The sequence below is a fragment of the Cydia strobilella genome, chromosome 8 (genome assembly GCF_947568885.1).
Source record: "Cydia strobilella chromosome 8, ilCydStro3.1, whole genome shotgun sequence".
NCBI classification, from domain to species: Eukaryota; Metazoa; Arthropoda; class Insecta; order Lepidoptera; family Tortricidae; genus Cydia; species Cydia strobilella.
Window position 1 is genome coordinate 3,588,734 of NC_086048.1, and position 18,643 is coordinate 3,607,376.

The following is an 18,643-nucleotide window of genomic DNA, read 5'->3' on the forward strand; positions in this document are numbered from 1 at the left end:
TGGCAGGAACCGGGAGTTTCCGGTTTCGGTACTGTGTTTGTATATGAAATGAATACCAAGAGTACTCCCTAGACACTGTGATAAAACAACTTGTTATTTAACTGTACAGCGAATAAAATAATTTAAATAAGTTAAAGTGACGTCACAAAGTTTGTGACTCTCCCCTCCCCCTTGTCACAATATGTCACATTTTCTTAACCCCCTCACCCACCTAAACGTGTGATGTAATTAATGGATGACCCCAAAGATAATAAAAAGTTCTGCCAAAAACTTGATTAATATAGAAAATACAGTGGCCCAAACATACTTTGTTATTTTTTTACCGCGGCAATATTTTAATAACTTTAACATATGTTGGAGGAGAATATTTTGAAGATAATACGTTTTATTTTAGTTAAATGATTATAGTTTTAATTTTTAATTAGATACAGTTTGTAAAATAGGTAAATATAAGTGAGAAGTGTTCTTAACAATTCTTTTCATTTCTTCTGTAAAGTGAAAGTGTGCAGAAAGTGATACGTTTCTGCACTAGAGCATTTTACTTTCCAAGTACTTTTTTTTTTTTCATTTTTTTACGATACGCCATTGAAATTTTGTTTTAAATGGATTTGCTACACAATTTGCATTCTGATGTTTAACTCCACATTCCATAAATAACGAGACTTTTATCTTAATGGTTCATTGAAAGTACACTCAAGAAATGCTATAAAAATATATTTAGTCACGTTTGTAAAAAAACATATTTATTTTACTTTCCTCGAATGAAAAGTAGTGCTTAACTCGGGTGAAAGGCATCATTTCAGCCTCGGACTATTGGCGTTCTCACTGCGTTGGTGCGCCAAACTACCTCAGCAGATATATGGGCCTTTCATCCCTTGGTTAACAATCTACAACGTATTCAACGTATACTTTGTCAACGTATTTTTCAGCCATCCTGTACGACTGCTATATTCGAAACAGGTCCTTAATATATTAATTTAACAACCAGTAAAGTTAAATAGTAAGAGCGTTTTCACATTGTCCGATCCGATATCGGATGTAGGATCCGACATCCGCGTAGTTAGGCCGCGGGGTGCGCCCGGGCGACGCTTTAGCGGTCAAGCACACTACAACAAGCATTATGCCTACACATACGCACACAAACAAATATTATCGTTCCGACAGCTGACGGGGAACTCCGACATGGCTGAATTTATCGGAAGCGCTTTTCCGATATCGGATAACGAAAACAGCTACAGTCGAGTGCCATTGGCATTAAGTCTTTTTGCGTTATTTATCGTTTTTTAGTAATAATGATTTATTAAGGCCGTTCCATCGGATCGCCGCTGTCTCTGTCACATTTCGCAAGAAAGAACGGGAAAGATCATGCGCGCCAAGTGTCAATTTTGATCGAATTTTGTCGATTTTTATTTATTTTAAAAACGTTACCCTACAATATCGAAATTCGAAAGCAATGAAATTATTATTTAAGTTAAGATTGTTTTTTCTTCTTTTTTTGTTTATAGTATCACATAACAAATAACCGAGTAAAGTTGGATTAAAAGTCCGAGTTAGAGGTTACTTTGGGAATTAATTGTATCGAGCGAAGTATCATAATTCGTGTATCGGAAGCTATGATATTAAAGATAATATAGTCAAGAACTACATATATTTTTTCCACGTCTACGAATATCAACGCCTCTTAGAAAAACAGGATCATATAAGGAGATTTTTCGCCTTCTGGCTCAGGGAACCGCCTTAAATGCATATGTAAATACAGAGAAACGCATATATCTGATATTTTACTTCCTTCCGGCTTCCGATATCGGATCGGACAATGTGAAAACGCTCTAACAGTATTAAAACGTACGATGGTTGCACTATTATCGTCTATCGTGCCATGCGTCACTGTCTTACATACTTGTTAGAGAGTGACGGGCACGATGATAAACGATAAAAGCGCGACCATCATAGGCCCGCCGGTGTCGACGCAAACTGTCAGCGTGCCCTATCAGCTATCTGTAATGTTAGTAGGGCCATACTAAATACAAAGAGATCATTATGGCGAGAAAGTAAAACAAAAGCGTATTTTATATTCACGTTGAGTTTGCGGTGTTATCGGCGACTAACATAGAAAAGAGTAGTAAGTTTTATTTAGTCTCGGTAAGCATTAGGTACTTTACATTTGGCGACAAGTAGATAATTAATGTGTGAATCGCGGTCATAAAAATATTTTTCTACGACACCACTTAGTAAAATCTCTCTTTATTCTTCCAGAACTGATGAGGAAGTTGCATTTAAATATGCAAGACATTTTAAACTAACGAAAACTAGAACTTTGAAATTTAATAGCTCTTTGTCTCTTGCTTTCTACTTATTTATACCAATAATTAAACACCTTTTTTTAAATTCCCTAACTATATTTAATTATTCCATTATGACCAGAATGTAATTTACTTTTACAGCGCAATATATAAACCCAATAAACAAAGTTAATTTATTAACAAACCATTACTTTAATGAGAACCGTGCCGAAACGAAATGCATATGCATCGAAGGTTCCATAAATCAGGCGCGCTACGCCGCCGTAGCGGTCGTAGCAGGCTCTACGGGGGCGCTACGCGTCTACGATTTACTGCAGTTTGCTACGAAAAATTAATGAAAACGTCGTTTTTAATTTTTAACTGCCTGTGGCAGGTTAAGCAAGAGAGGGTATTTTACTTAAATGTAGTACAAAAGCCGTAGATTAAAATGTTCGTTCTGTGTCGAGAGTAAATAATTATTCTGTAGATAACAGTAGTTCGGAACTAGCTCTTAGGTTAAAAAAATGGTTTTTGTATCATTTAAGTAAATAAAGTTACCTATAGAAAATTTGTTTATGTAAACAAAACGTGTATGCACAGAAATATGATAAATATGTATTTAGTGTAAAAAATTGTGATTCAGTAAACTTATAATGGAAATTAAATCAACTCAACTTTAGTGTATTTTTTGTAGGTATAGAGACAAAATATTGTAAAATAAAAATAATAAAATAAAATAAAAATATTGTAATATTACAAAACATTGTAAAATATTAAATATATAATGTTTGTCACAGGCCTCCATAGGCTACGGTAACCGCTTACTATCGGACGGGCGGTGTGCTTGTATGCCACCAACATTTTAATAATAAATATTATATCGCCAATAAAAAAGTACTTATTTTGCGAAGCTAATGACAAATGGCACAAAATTTATAAGAGTTCGGTAATTCTTGACAGGAAATGAGTTCTGTGTCGGAATTTCGTGACAATTGCCATTTTTCTTGTGCCCATCCCCTCCAGGGCCCATTTTTTTTCCATTGTATGTATAACAGAGTTGAATCTAGCTGTTTTACATATATTTATTTCAAACATTTAATAATAAACCTGCCGATAGAGGCAGAATATAACGCACTTATTGTAATTTGACCATCTTTGTACCAAATTCTGATTTAAACTAACACGATTTTCACTCATAATTTTAAAACTAACGCGGGACTTAACCACATACCATCGGATGTCGTGTGTTGTGTGTAGGCAAAGTGACAACCCTAGCGTACAAGTTAATAATCAAGTGCGGGTAGTTCGCAAAACCCGCGCGGCAAGATGTTGATACACTTGATACAATTCCTCGCCAGTCTGCCTGTGACCACGAACGTAACGTCACGTTTGAAACGTCAGGCCATAAATAAACGTGTTTGTACGCGATTAAGTCCCATTTTAGTTTTAAAATTATCTTTGTACATATTCTATAAAATAAACATTTGTATTTGTAAAGAATCAATAGTTCAAGGACACTCACTCAAGAATTAGGTACCTGTTTTAAAAACATGTCATTGACTTATTGGACTACTCAATATTGGTTTATTTTCCTCTTAAGGCTACATTACATCGTAACAGACTCTCCAATAGCCTCTAGAGCAGTTGAGTAGCGTTCCAAATCACGACAGAAAATTTCGTAACAACGTCTTATATCGGCAAAATGAGGTGCTTCAACATCAAAAGGGACTCCTTGTGTTTTTGCTGACTTTGCGAACATTTTTAATAACGAGAAAATCTATACTCAGCGAATTAATCCAATTTGTCGTCTTCAAACGGTTTAGAATGAAATTAAAATACCATCTCCGAGTGACAGTTCGAAATTTCAATTTCGCTTAGTTCCAATTAAATTTGGTATCGCTGGCTGGAATTAATAGTACATTACTACAGAGGCCGTGAAGTAAAGGGTTGCCGGACGAATAGAATAGACGGCCGAACGTTGTGAGGTTATGAGGTTATGAGGCCGGCAACCCCTTTTCACGCCGAGGTATGTATAGTGCTTTTCTCAAACATGCAATGAAATAATAATACAAATATGATGATGATGATGATGATGATTGTGTCATGTCCTAATGTGCTTGGTTATTCAGTACGTGGGGTATTAAAGGGGAACAAAACCTTTATTATTTTTTGCGCTACGACGCACGTTTTAGGAGATACAGCCCTATAAAGATTTTGTTTCATTGTGTTTTTATATATTACTTAGGGGTTCCTTAAAACGAAACGAAAATTTGATTATTTTTGCGCTACGATGCACGGTTTAGAAGATACAGCCTGTTCATGAACACAGACGCAAATAAAAAACTTCCCGGACCATGCCTTCAATTTTGTATGAAATTCCTTTACAATTCTCTCGAGTTGCTCCGCCCGAAACGTGATACTTTGAAGCCTGTTATAACGCACGTAATGACGCCATTTTATTGCATGTTAGAAAAAAAACTATTTATTTCTAATTGCCTTTTGCCTACGTTTTAATTTGCTTAGAAATCGTTCATTATACTGTCATACTATTACATTCTTTCTGTTACTTAGAAAAATACTTATAGCTTAAAATTAATATTGCGCAGTTTAATCCTTATAAATTGCTTTCGTTGCTTTTCGCAGCTAACTAAATAACCCGTGTAAATAACAAACATTAGATGACACTGTCGAAAAAGCCTGAAATTGTCATCATCATCTCAGCCGAAAGACGTCCACTGCTGCTGGACAAAGCCTTCCCCCAAGGATCTCCACAACGAACGTTCATTCGCTGCCCTCAACCAACGGTTTCCCGCGACTTTAACCAGATCGTCGGTCCATCTAGTTTGCGACCTTCCCACGCTGCGTCTTCCGGTAAGTGGTCGCTACTCGAGAACCTTTCTGCCCCATATTGTCCATCGGTGAAATTGTGATAAACCAGAGTAAAACTCTTTTTGTCAAATTTCTTCTCCGTTATCCGTCTTTACGAACTAAAATAACAAACATAACAGATGAAATAAAACTATGAAAACGGATTATATCGCGTAAATTTAATTTATAATACATCCCGACCCTCCTACAATTTAGGAGGGAATTAAATCTTCTCGGGTCCGAGGTGTAGGGTTGGAGCCGGCGTAGTTTTTATCGCGTATATATATATATATCTTGAATTAAAAATAATTGTAGTGTATAACTAGCCTTATGAACCGATTTTGCATGTACAACCAGCCTTAAAGTTTATAGTCTCTGATGGTTCATTATTTTTAGTATGTGGGTATTTTTGCACTTTGTAGTTTTTCCTCAGTCACCCGTTGACCACAAACGCTGTAAAGGGTTCGAATCGTCGGGATGTATTATAAATTCAATATACGCGATATAATTCGTTTTTATAGTTTTATTTCGTGAGTAACTATCGCGGTAACCGAAGACAATATTAAACATAACAGATGTTGAAGTAGGTAGTACGTACATATTTATTTCAAATAAACTTAAAGGTAAACGAAGACGATCAACAGCTAAATAAATAACGGCGAAGAAACCGCTCAATCGTCAGGAATAAATTGGCGCTGGGCTGAAAACCGGTATTGTCCGATTTTTACGGTTCGCTTGATGAGGGTCCGCTTTATTGACTTTAAAGGTTTATGGAGTGCCAGACTCCACTTTACGGCGACGTGTCCGGCCCTGACCGATAAAAAATGTCGGTTTTTACCGATTGAGTTTAGATAACGATAAACGAGTATTGGAATTGTCTTTAAACAGTGTTACTTTAGAAATTGTGGACATTTTTCCGGCTGTTAGGTACTCGGGAGCCCGATTCAGATTAAACAACTTTTTACGGTTTTGATCTTATTTTGACACGACCTTAAAGATCGGTCACGATGATTGGTTGAAGTGAAAGTCGTGCGAATCACCAAGACGATCGTGTCAAATCCAGTTCAAAACCACAATTTAGTATTTAACCTTCTATTCTGCCCTTTATCGCCACTTGCACCAACCTATTAACCCGGGGTTAACCGGTTAACCCTTAAAAGCATAGTGATGGATGCAGCCTACACAACAAAAACATCTAATTTTATAAGAATATTTTATCCGAAATCTTAATCCGACAGCACCAAATATCAAAAGGAACAATAGAAACTTAAATAAACTTAAATTTTAAAGTTTTTTCTGATGAGTACAGGTTGAGGTGCGGGGTGAGGCAGGGTGGGTTAACCTCTCCGCGTCTCTTCAACCTGTACATTAATGCGCTCATAGAGAGTCTCAGTAGTACCAGGGTTGGTTGCGCTATTGCCGGGGATATGGTAAACAATATTAGTTACGCGGACGATATGGTGCTGCTGGGGCCCTCTGTTTGTGCAGTCAGAAAACTTCTGAGCATGTGTGAGGAGTATGCCGTGGCTCACGGACTCAGGTACAATGTGGCTAAGAGTGAGATTCTAGTTTTCCAGCCGCGCGAGCATAAGGTGGATAGGGTACCGGAAATCTTGCTGTATGGTATACCTCTAAACAGAACCAAGAAGTTCAAGTACCTGGGTCATTGGGTCACGGAGTGCCTCTCGGACGATCCAGACATTGAGAGGGAGCGCAGGGCGTTGGCTGTCAGGGGTAACATGGTGGCTCGCAGGTTTGCACGATGTTCAAGGGACGTTAAGATAACCCTATTTAAGGCATATTGCCAGTCCTTGTACACGTGCAGCCTGTGGGTCAACCATACTCAGAAGGCAATCAGCGCCTTGCGCGTTCTGTATAATAACATACTAAGGATGCTGTTGGGTCTTCCCAGGTACTGTAGCGCTTCTGGGATGTTTGCGGTTTCACAAATAGATGGCTTCCAAGCCATAATCCGGAAACGAACAGCTTCCATTATGCGCCGAGTGCGTGGGAGCTCCAACAGCATCCTGAGTCTGGTGGCAGACAGGCTAGATTGTCCGATAGCTGGACACTGGCATAGTCTGCATGTTAATATTTAAACTTAATTTTAGCGTTGACATTTAAATTTATTTTTGACTGCGCATAATGAATTACTATTAATTTTTAATCTTATTTTTAGTATTATTTTTAATCAGAATTTAATCAATCTATTATTATTAGTACCAGTATCCATTATTATGATCAATCTATTAAATTTAAATGTCAAGATTTATTTATTATTAATTTTAACATAATTTTATTTTAATTCTTATTATAAGTGCAACTGTTGTCTTATTGTGTTATGCTTATTATGTATATGGACCAATGTTGTCTGCAATAAATGATAAATAAAATAAATTACCCCTCTCAAAACTAAAAATAGTCTCATCGAGCCCTCACTATATGCTAATTAAAATATACAACCACCTAACAAACTCCCTATAAAATATTGCAAAACTGCCGATGTTTAATAAACACTTAAAAACATTTTTAGTCAACAAATTTTATTATAATGTGAATGAATTTTTAAACGATAAACATGATTAACAATGTTAATTTATATGCATGTTAGTTCTAAGTATATTGCTGTGCCCTTGCAGGGTGTCACATGTTAACCCACCTACTTATAAGCTCCACCTAATAATGCGTAATGTGATATGCAATAAACAATTTGGAATTTTGATTTTGAAATGGCGGAAAATTTGAAAAAATCCAGAATTTGATGGTTTTTATTATGTATGTGATTTTGAAAAAAAGACCTCAGCGAACTCGGCGCCGTCGACTGGACAGAAACGGCTTTGGACAGAGTAGCATGGCGGTCTTTGGTGTCGGAGGCCAAGATCCACTTCGGGTCGTCGCGCCACAGCAGTAAGTAAGTAAGTAGTAAAGTAAGTATGTGATTTTGAACGTTTTTTTGGGTGTATCACAATCAAGTGTATCAGAATTTATGTATTCTGTATGTTAAATTTTACCGGAATATGATCAACGATTTTTAACGTAATTAAGTATTAAAACATTCAAGTACACTAAATAGGATCAATTTAATATTGTCTTCGGTTACCGCGACAGTTACTCATGAAATAAAACTATGAAAACGGATTATATCGGTTGGAGCCGGCGTAGTTTTTATCGCGTATATATATATATCTTTACTTGAAAATAATTGTAGTGTATAACTAGCCTTATGAACCGATTTTGCATGTACAACCAGCCTTAAAGTTTATAGTCTATGATTGTTCATTATTTTAGTATGTGGGTATTTTTGCACTTTGTAATTTTTCCTCAGTCACTCGTTGACCACGAACGCTGTAAAGGGTTCGAAACGTCGGGATGTGTTATAAATTCAATATACGCGATATAATCCGTTTTCATAGTTTTATTTCAGGATCAGTTTAATTACCTCACACCAAACGCATAGTTGAAAACTCTTAATTCAAGTCATCGGCCCCTTAAAAACACAATTAGCTGCACGCCACTAAAACTGTTACTGAAATTGAAAAAGTTTCAGCCCGAGCATTCAAAAATTGAACTATTCAGAAATTTGGGGGGACAAAGAATTAAATTCTACCTCGAGGCCTGGCCATTAAAAAGTGCTAAAACAGAAATCACCGGCTGGCGATAAAAACCCTCTTTCATTGAAATTCTAAAGGGTGGTGCCAAGATGCGGGAGAACAGCGGGACAAACAGACAATTGGGCATTTTCGGAGGTCATTATCTGTCTGCGTTATAATATTTATACGGCGGGTGGACCGATTTCAGAGTAACATTTTAATTTGAAAGTTACTTTAGGCTTACAGGCCAATTCGAACGTATACTGATATCAGAATGACATCTAAATTATGTCATTCAAGATATCGTGAATTTCGTTCGTACTTGTCCGTACGTGTATTGGCGCAAGCGAGATGCACGATAACTAATAGGTGACATCATTCAGATATGAGTCATGTCATTTAAGTTTTAAGATTTATGTACCTCCGACGTTTCGAGGACGGCCAGTCTTCTCCGAGACCACGGAGACAACGCCGTCCTTGAAACGTCGGAGCTAAATCTTAAACTTAAATACGCGATTAAGTCCCGTTTTACAATTTTATTAATTATGTAGAAATCGTGAAAGTTTAAACCAGTGTTATTTATGCATAGATATTTCTTCGTAGCGGTCATCACTCTATCGATTCTAGGCTTTATTATGCACAAACGACGTCCATTATAGCTGCCTAGAATATTGAACTTTGAACTATCTGAACCATGTCCATGTCATATGCCCTAATTTCTTAAAATAGAAATGAGGCTTTTTATATTTAATATATTTTTTATTTCTAGTATTTTAATTTTATCTATAGTTGTCGCTTGTTTAGATTTATAATTAGTTGCAGTTAGTTTTAAGTTTGACTTGTATTTGTATGTTTTAAAAATGTTCGTCTGTAAATTGTATTTCTAAAAATAAAGATTTGTAAAATGTCTCAAATGAATATAACTATTTTTCTAACAATAGGTAAGGTTAGATTTTGGCTTAACCCATAAATACATACTATTAGGGCCTTTAAAAATTGGTATCAATTTGAAAACCGCTGCATAAAAACGAATGGCGTTATTTAAAAACTTCTCAAATCTGACAAACTGACGATAATAGTTTGTCCCTATCCGTCATTTTGAGGTTTCTGTTTTTTAGAGCAAAACCAAATTAAACAAAGGTTTGTGTAAAGTATACGCTAACTTCCAATCTTTCATCCCACAGCCTAAATACAACTGTGAAATTCGGGCAATCAGTTGAAAATGATGGAATCATAAGGTGTCCACGACGGAAATCCGGTTATGCGCCCCTTTAGCGGCGTCCAAAACCCCGCGTTTAACGTTCAAAGGTAAAATGGTTTCGGTAAAAACGAACGTAAAATGTTATTTTAATTCGATTTTAGATTTTAATTTGCGATCATGTTGGGTTGATTGGACTGTTAAAACGAGAAAAAAAATAGGTTTCATTTTTATGTTTATCGTTGCTTAGAAATAGATTTTAACACTGGTCAGTTAAAACATTTTATGTCAGAATATCAAGTCACAAATTGTATTGAAAGGCCCATCCTTTCAATACAATTCGCAAAATTTACAAAGCGATGAACAACAATAAAGTTGGATTATTGGGTCAGTATACTGTTGATAGTAACTGTGATAATCAAGTATTTGTCGATAAAACGTATTCATTTTCTTGTCAAGCCCGGACAGAAGACATATTATTTTATAATATAATACATTCGACTCGACTGTCCACAGCGCGCTGCTAACGCACAGCGGCCCAAAAATTATTGAAAATCGTGACCTAGGCTATCCGAAACATGTCACGCTAAATACCCCTAGGAAAAATAATAACATTACGAGTCATATAATGATCATGATTATATTAAGTATTTATATTTAAATAGTACCTAAAATGGGTAACATAAACTTACCAGCTTTGCACGGATCCATCCCAGTATCGCCCGAATCCTTATGCTCCACATGCATGGTCATGAGCTCCTCTATCGTATACCTATGCGACTGCGTCCCCTCCACCGAGCTAACTTCGGGCACTGCGCACACAATTATTGTCAGTAGCGCGCCGACCGTCGCGGCGGACGCACGTCTACACCGGGACTTCATTTTGTTTTATGCACTCACAAACACTATAACATGATTTGATGTCACCTGAAACAATAGACATGAATAATATTAGATATGTATACTAATTAAATATCCTCTTTTAGAAGAAATATACTTAACTTTATTGTAAACAAAAGTAACAATTGACAGAATTAAATAACGTAAACTTTAAAGTGTAAAAATAATTAAAAGCTATTCCTTAATTAAATTACTAAAAACTATGCCGCCACAGGGTGCCGTAGACACTGGCAGCATTTCGCTGCTGTATTGCAATACTAAATCTTTGAGCGAGGAAGCTGCCAGCTCTACGGTCGCCGGTGACGTCAGCTATTATTTGGATAATTCGATCCTTAATTAGTGTAAACTCGCTATAGAATGAAGCTACAAATGAAGAAAATAAATACTTGATTTCAATATATAGCCCCGACGGAAGACCAGCGATGGCCCATCCACGCTGATACCACGCATGTTATGTGTAAGTTTGTTTTTTTGTTCGACTTATTTTCTGTATATTTTTGCCACGAACAAACTATTTCTATTTCAATATATGCATATGCATAGGCCGCAAAATTCATTCATTCATTCATAATGTGTTCATGCTTTTTACAGGTTACTGCACTAAATATTTAACATCTAACTAAAGTAGTAGGTAAAGGTCAATGTTAAATAGATACTATAGTTAGGCTACTGTGTCTATTCAAGAGCAATGAAAATCGGTCATTTTATCTGGAACTTTCTAAGAAAGTGAAAAACTTTGAAATTCAAAAACTTTCAAATTGTTTTCTCAATAATGCTTCAACAATGAGAAATGTCTTTTCAATTAATCTCCAGTCTGTCAACCAAAAGCTATTACCGTAAAATGGGGTGAGTAGACGCAAAACTGACATTAAAACCTCGATAACATTTTATTTTTATATATGCAAACTGAATGGTGTATATTATAATAAGTGTTCCGGACGTTTGTATTTTAGTTTTTATTTTATTTTGGGTAGTTCCTTCATAACTTTGACGATAAACAGGAAATTCCACTTCACCCCGTAGTCCCTTGTAATTGGGGTGAGATGGGATTTCATACAAAGGTGATTTTGGAAGATTGTTGGATCGATTTTTTTATTATGAGTATTACTATAGCTCCATTTCAAATTGGAATACATTATTTTTGTAGCAGTAGCCTTAAAATCCCATCTCACCCCCCTTTCATCCCTTCTCTCCCCATTCATAACCCAACTCTCCCCGCGAATCCTACTCACCCCATTTAACGGTACCTAATACCTGGCTAAGTAAGATTATACAAATATAGTAACCTAAAGTTTAACATTTCTAATACAACTGGTAAACAAATAATCCGTTTATTAAAGTTACTATTATAATATAAATTATAAACCTTTCTACGGTTAAACACTTTCATTGAAATTAATACAATAGCATGAGCATATTTCAAAAGATTCCAACGTAACGGCTGATGGGGCTTTGGGTTGCCTATTGTTTACTCGTATCATCTGTGTGTTATTCCGTTATTCAATCATTTCAATTGAATTAACGCAAACTTTGCTGACCAAGGACCCTCATCCACTACAAACGAGAAGCTTTAACAAACGTACATTCCAGCAGTACCTTGTTGCATAAAGAAATTGGTGCTGTTAAATTATACACGTGCGTGGAGGAACTTAAAACGATTATCGCGCTTCACGTGGTATTAATGTGATGTGTGTGCTATAGGCCATAGGCAAAATTTGAGATAATTAGGTGTGAATCATACGTATAAGCCACGTATCCATTAGAGGCAGTCTGGGGTCGAGCGGCTACCTCGCTCCGAGGCCACGCAAGTGGTGACGCTGCCTCAACCTGAGGCACGTCGCGACACAAGGCAAATTCGTTGCCGCGAGCCGAGCCGTATTTTGTCCGATTTTTGCTGTGCTCAAAGGAGCCTCATTCCACGCCGTGCATTTGATGGAGACGGGCTCCCACTCTGCGGAATTGCGTGTCGCCTCAGCTTGATCCGTAACGTGCCTCGAGCCTATGCCTCAGAGCGAGCAGCCTCAAACTGAGTTTGTTTGCTTCAAGTCGAGGCTGGTCGCCCTGAGGCTGCTCTAAATGGATACGCGTCTTTTCTAAATATATAAAGAAAAAGTTGAAAATGAAGACAGATCATATCCATAATAAGTCCAGACCAAATTCATAACCAACTATTATGATGAGAATAAGCCTCCTGTTTTTTTTAAAGAAATAAGATGGTTAATCAGACTCAGCGTGCAGCGGGTAGTCCCGTAGTTAGCGACGCGAATACGGTTTCTCGCTTTGCATATTAACCTATATTTGGTGGACTGTTGGCTAAAGTCTATCGCATGTAGGTACGGTAAGTGGGAATTCGAGGGAATTAATGTAATTTTAAATGAAAGGACGCAAGGGCTTAAAATTAAGTGAGAACGATTAATTTCTCAATAGTTTTGGAACAAGTGCATCCTCCATAAACAATAAACACACTCACATAAAAGTTTGTAAAACAAAACTTGTACACACTGATAAAAGACACATAAGACGGAGCTTTTTTCACTAAATAAATATGAATATTTTTTGTGTCTATCTCTCCTCATTTCAATATTTAGTATAATACCTAATCAAACATTCGCTCTTTACAATAGCCCAATCTTAAGCTCCAGCCGAATTTCATCCATAGCCCTGAACTCTTTTCATTTCCGTACCCAAAGGGTAAAAACAGGACCCTATTACTAAGACTCCACTGTTCGTCTATCTGTCACCCTGTAAGCATAGATTAGTATATGTTATTACTGTAAGATGTAAGTATCTCATGAACCGTGATAGTTAGGCAGTAGAAATTTTCACAGATGATGTATTTCTGTTGCCGCTATAACAACAAATACTAAAAAGGACGGAACCCTCGTTGGGCGACTCCGACTCGCACTTGTCTGGTTTTTTGTTACAATAGCACCGGTCTCAGTGCCTTCTGAGACCGGTTCACGGGTGTCTATTGTTGTACCCGTGAATGAGTTCCAGCTCAGGCATTCTACATGACATCAAACTTGTCTAAAGCTTCTGCCTCACGCATGTCTCCTAAAGGTCCGGGACCCCGTGGTCCCGAGATATGGAAAGACATTCGAATAGCGCTGAAAAAATGTTTTAGTTAATTTCTTCTTCAATGGTAGCAAAGTAATATTATTTTAGTGATTACCTTCGCAATTGTGCCTAATGTCTAAATTAATAGATTATTAGCTAATTTTCAATAAATTTTAAAATTGTCGAATAATGAAGTCTAAAATAAAGATGTGAAGAGAAGAAACAATCCATCTTAGAACCGCAATTCAAAACCATCCCCGTAATATAACTGTAGCAAAACTATTCAAACTCCTCACTAATGGCAGATACCACAACAAGACGCCGCTATTTGCCAACGGAACTCTAACCAGAGCTCCTTCTTAGTAATTTAGTTTAACCAGTTAATGTGTGACCCGTATCTTATAATATTTTATCTTATTATTTCGGAAGCCCTTGCACAGATATATACACATTATACACTGGATACACTTCGACACATCGGGATCTTTTGTGCAATCTTCCCCTGAAGAGCAACCTTTTGCATACTCTGGAGTTTTTTCGACCATCTCCATATGACAGATGATGGAGCTCAAGGGCAGCGCTTTGAATTCCTTCGTTAGCCTGTTCCAAAGTGTTCTGACTGGCCAGGGGATGACCCGTAAAAGTCGTCAATTTCCTTTCTGATCCGTCACTCATTTTATCAAGGAAATTGACAGTGACATCGCCCACGTCATCGCCGCAGAAGCAATGCCGCAACAGTAACGCTGCTGCTGCAATCGTTATACTAATGTCACAACTTAATCCCAAATAAATAATCGGAGATCATACTTGTTGGTTTCTCTGAGACGCTCGCTTACCGACTCGGAATACAATCCTTGAGATTAAATGATCCCCTAAACTTTGAGCTTTAAGCAAAACATAATAATTTACTTGTAAGTTAAAGGCAGTTAAGCCCTTTTTTCTATTAAAAACGTGTTGAACAGAGATTTAGTACCTGCTGTTTAACTTTTTTAAAGTATTCAGGCGATTTGTTCTTGAGGTTGGACTTTGGTTTCACTTATTATCTTCCATGTTTCACTCACTACTCACTTGTACTTAGGCGTATTATATTTTTAATAAGAGGATATGAATTAGATTTGGATTAGATATGTGGATCTGATCTGTCAGTGTCAAAAATGATATTTTTGGTTGAAGAAATGTCACTTTTGACACTGACAGATCAGATCCATATCTAATTCACATCCTCTTGCGACCGACGGCCGACGGATTGGGCCGCATTGAAATTTAAATTATGCAAGTGTCTCGAATACTTCATTGGCTAATGCGTTGTATGTTATTCAAAATCTACTTATTATTTTATACGCAAACTCTCAACCATGCCACTTAGTATATCTTTAACATAATCTAGGTGAAGGCGTTGAAGTTAGGCACTTTGAGCTCGCAAGTTTGAACTACTTAGCATACTTTCAGTAGCGATTGTGTGTCATCACATGCTATAAAACAATTTATAACTCTATTTTAGGTAAGGATAGGTATCACTTATGAAGTTTCTGAATAACATGACATGGTATAATTTAAAACCAAAATCTAAAGAAAAAACTTTTCTTTATCTAAAATGAAAAATGAAAAAAGAAAAAATAATTTATTTGGTTTACAATGTGCATTTAAATGGCAATAGGGTTGGAACCTTCTTTTAAGTATAAAATATACTTGTGGCAGAAGGCCCCGCTCTTCCATAACTTGAAGGCGTGCAATATGTTAGTTATAATTTACTATAAGACATGCTATAAATTAATTTATTCATATATTAAATTAACTTAAATTAACTTAATCTAGTGCGTATGTGTGTGTGGTGCGTGTGTGTGTGTGTGTGTGTGTGGTGCGTCTATCACCTTTTTCTTACATTCATGTCGTTGTAAAGGATATATAAAATGGAATCACAAAATAGATAGATAGATAGGTAAACCATTTCGTTTGCCACAATACACGCGTACAAAAGAAACAGAAGAGATACAAAAAAGCAACATTAAGATAAAAAACAAAACTTAATTGGATACAAATATTATTTTATTATGAATAACAAACATTAATGTTCCCCAAGCCGGCTGGTCACCGTGGCAGCGACCATAACCCTCCAATTTAGAAGAAAAGAGAAAGAAAAAGAAACAGTATTTACAGACAGAGACCAATGGAACAAATTGGAGGAGGCCTTTACCCAATAAAGTGGGATTCCTATCAAGTTTTTAAGTTTGAAATACACAAATATAAAAATTAAGTTTAAACATGCCACTAACAAATTAAAATAAGTAAAAAAGAAGGAAAACAGATATTAGTTAAAATTAATTAAGAAATTATTTATGTACCTATACCTAAACTTTGTAATTGATAAATAATGAATATTAAATAAATATTATAGCACATTCTTACACAGATTGACTAAGTCCCACGGTAAGCCTAAGGAGGCTTGTGTTATGGGTACTCAGGCAACGATATATATAAAATATATAAATACTTAAATACATAGAAAACACCCATGACTCAGGAACAAATATCTGTGCTCATCACACAAATAAATGCCCTTACCGGGATTCGAACCCAGGACCATCGGCTTCACAGGCAGGGTCACTACCCACTAGGCCAAACCGGTCGTCAGTTGATAAGGAAATAAAGAGGCTTTTTTTTTTTATGGGATAAGCCCGCGTTTGAAAAAAATAATCTCTAGTCCCATCGATATTTGAACGGCGCAGAAACACCCCTACGTTTTTTTTTATCAGTCAATAATATTTGTTGTAAAAATTCTTGACTAATGTTGGCCAGGACCCGAAGTGACTGATAACGCGGGTCACGGACGGCGATAAGGGTATCCTCACGGAGAAATGTTTTTATTTGTCCCGCGAATGCGATAACATGAGTCACTTTTACAGAAAAAAGTTTGATAAAAATGGTAGCTTAAAATGTTATATAAAGTTTAAGCTACGTCATTACTTCTTTATGAGTAATAAAGATAAAGATAGTTTATTATTCAAGTAGGCATATTACTACAATGCGCTTAGGAACGTCAAATAAATCTACGCCGTTTTAAACGTAGCTTAAACATTACTTCGGGTCTGACTTTTGTAATAATTAGACACAAACGTCGCTGGCAACTACAAAAAGTTAAAGCCTTTATAGATGTGGGTCTAAGCCTTGTCATACTCTGTGAGAAAAAAAGTTTGATAAAAATGGTAGCTTAAAATGTTATATAAAGTTTAAGCTACGTCATTATTTCTTTATGAGTAATAAAGATAAAGATAGTTTATTATTCAAGTAGGCATATTACTACAATGCGCTTAGGAACGTCAAATAAAGCTACGCCGTTTTAAACGTAGCTTAAACTTCGGGTCTGACTTTTGTAATAATTAGACACAAACGTCGCTGGCAACTACAAAAAGTTAAAGCCTTTATAGGTGTGTCTCTAAGCCTCGTCATACTCTGTGAGAAAAAGGCAAAAATCAGGAAAACTATGGGACTACCCTTGTCATCGTCCAAAAACAAAATACAAATGTATAGAAAACATAAATATATAATTTGCTGAAATATATGAAACAGGCAAACTTTTTTTTCACGATTCATAGTAAAAGTTGTTCGGTATGACGTATGACCAATGTAACCTACCTTGTTCAGTATTCATTCATCTTTCAGATTAGGCTAGAAATAACAAATTCACCATAAATAGTAAATCAGTATTTTTCTGTTGCTTAATAGATTGCTTTCTAAACCAAAAATACATAAATTTATTTCGTTACCAGGCATAGATGAAATATAGGATAAAACAAATCGGTTTCACTTACAAATATGACAATTTGGTTAGCAGTAGCCCTCACACTAGGTCAAGCCTGTGTCGTGAGGACTAGTAAATAAATTCAATACTTACTATGATATAAATGTAAAACGTAATATTCTAAGTACTGTCAATTCGTCGTAATCAGCCGCTGTTCTTTGACCCTAACCATTTACTCTTATTGCACAACCGCCCACACACCTTTATAGAAAAACAAACTTTATCTCACTATGTTATGGTTCTTTTTTGCTATTTGCCGGCCGGAGTCGAGTCGTTGTGAATTGTAGGGGTGGTAGCACCGGGCAGTTATCAAAGAATGATAAGAGATACGTTCCAATAATAGAGTGCTCTAGCTTTCTTTGTGTTGGGATGATAGCAAATGGTTTTGCTAACTGTTCGCTATTGGGGTTATATGGACGATTGAGCATGTAAGTCAGAGCATTGTAGCAAAAACAAGACTTGTATGGAATCGTCATAATATTTCTCTAGCTCTAGAAGAAGCCATGGTTAGGTAGAATAACTAGGTAAGCATAGGGCATTCATTTGTGTGCTCATCGCGGATATTTGTTCTTGAGTTATGGGTTATGTATTTCTTTATATGAGTATGTATATTGTCGCCTCCTAAGTACAAGCTTGCTTAGTTTGGGGCTAGATCGATCTTGCAATTCGAATCCGATTTGCATACTTTGCCACTCATGTAGACAAAATGCGACGTTCTCATCAGTTTTTGAAGAATAAAAGAGCCTTTACGAGCTGATGTGGGAAAAAATATTTGATATATGTCTACCGCATGCCATAAAAAAAAATCAGCAATGTGCGTAATCAATGAATTTCATTTAAAACGTCAATCCTCATAAAGCAATGGATAAACTTTGTAAAAAAAAAGTAAACGTTAACCTAGCCTCCAGTCTCGTCCATTTTAGTATCGGAAAATGTCGACATGTTTTTG

General features: G+C 36.3%; 1 protein-coding gene across 2 annotated transcripts in view; it reads right to left on the reverse strand.

Moving 5' to 3' along the window:
- Nucleotides 1-18,643, reverse strand: part of LOC134743454 (bone morphogenetic protein 1) — a 477,569-nt gene that overhangs the window by 73,706 nt on the left and 385,220 nt on the right. The window contains exon 2 of one of the 2 annotated variants that reach the window (XM_063676881.1): nt 10,631-10,865. The exons of the other annotated variant lie outside the window; for it this stretch is intronic. Within the exon in view, the coding sequence (XP_063532951.1) occupies nt 10,631-10,820 (190 nt within the window). The 5' untranslated portion in view covers nt 10,821-10,865. The remainder of the gene's footprint in view (nt 1-10,630; nt 10,866-18,643) is intronic. 2 annotated transcript variants of the gene reach the window in all.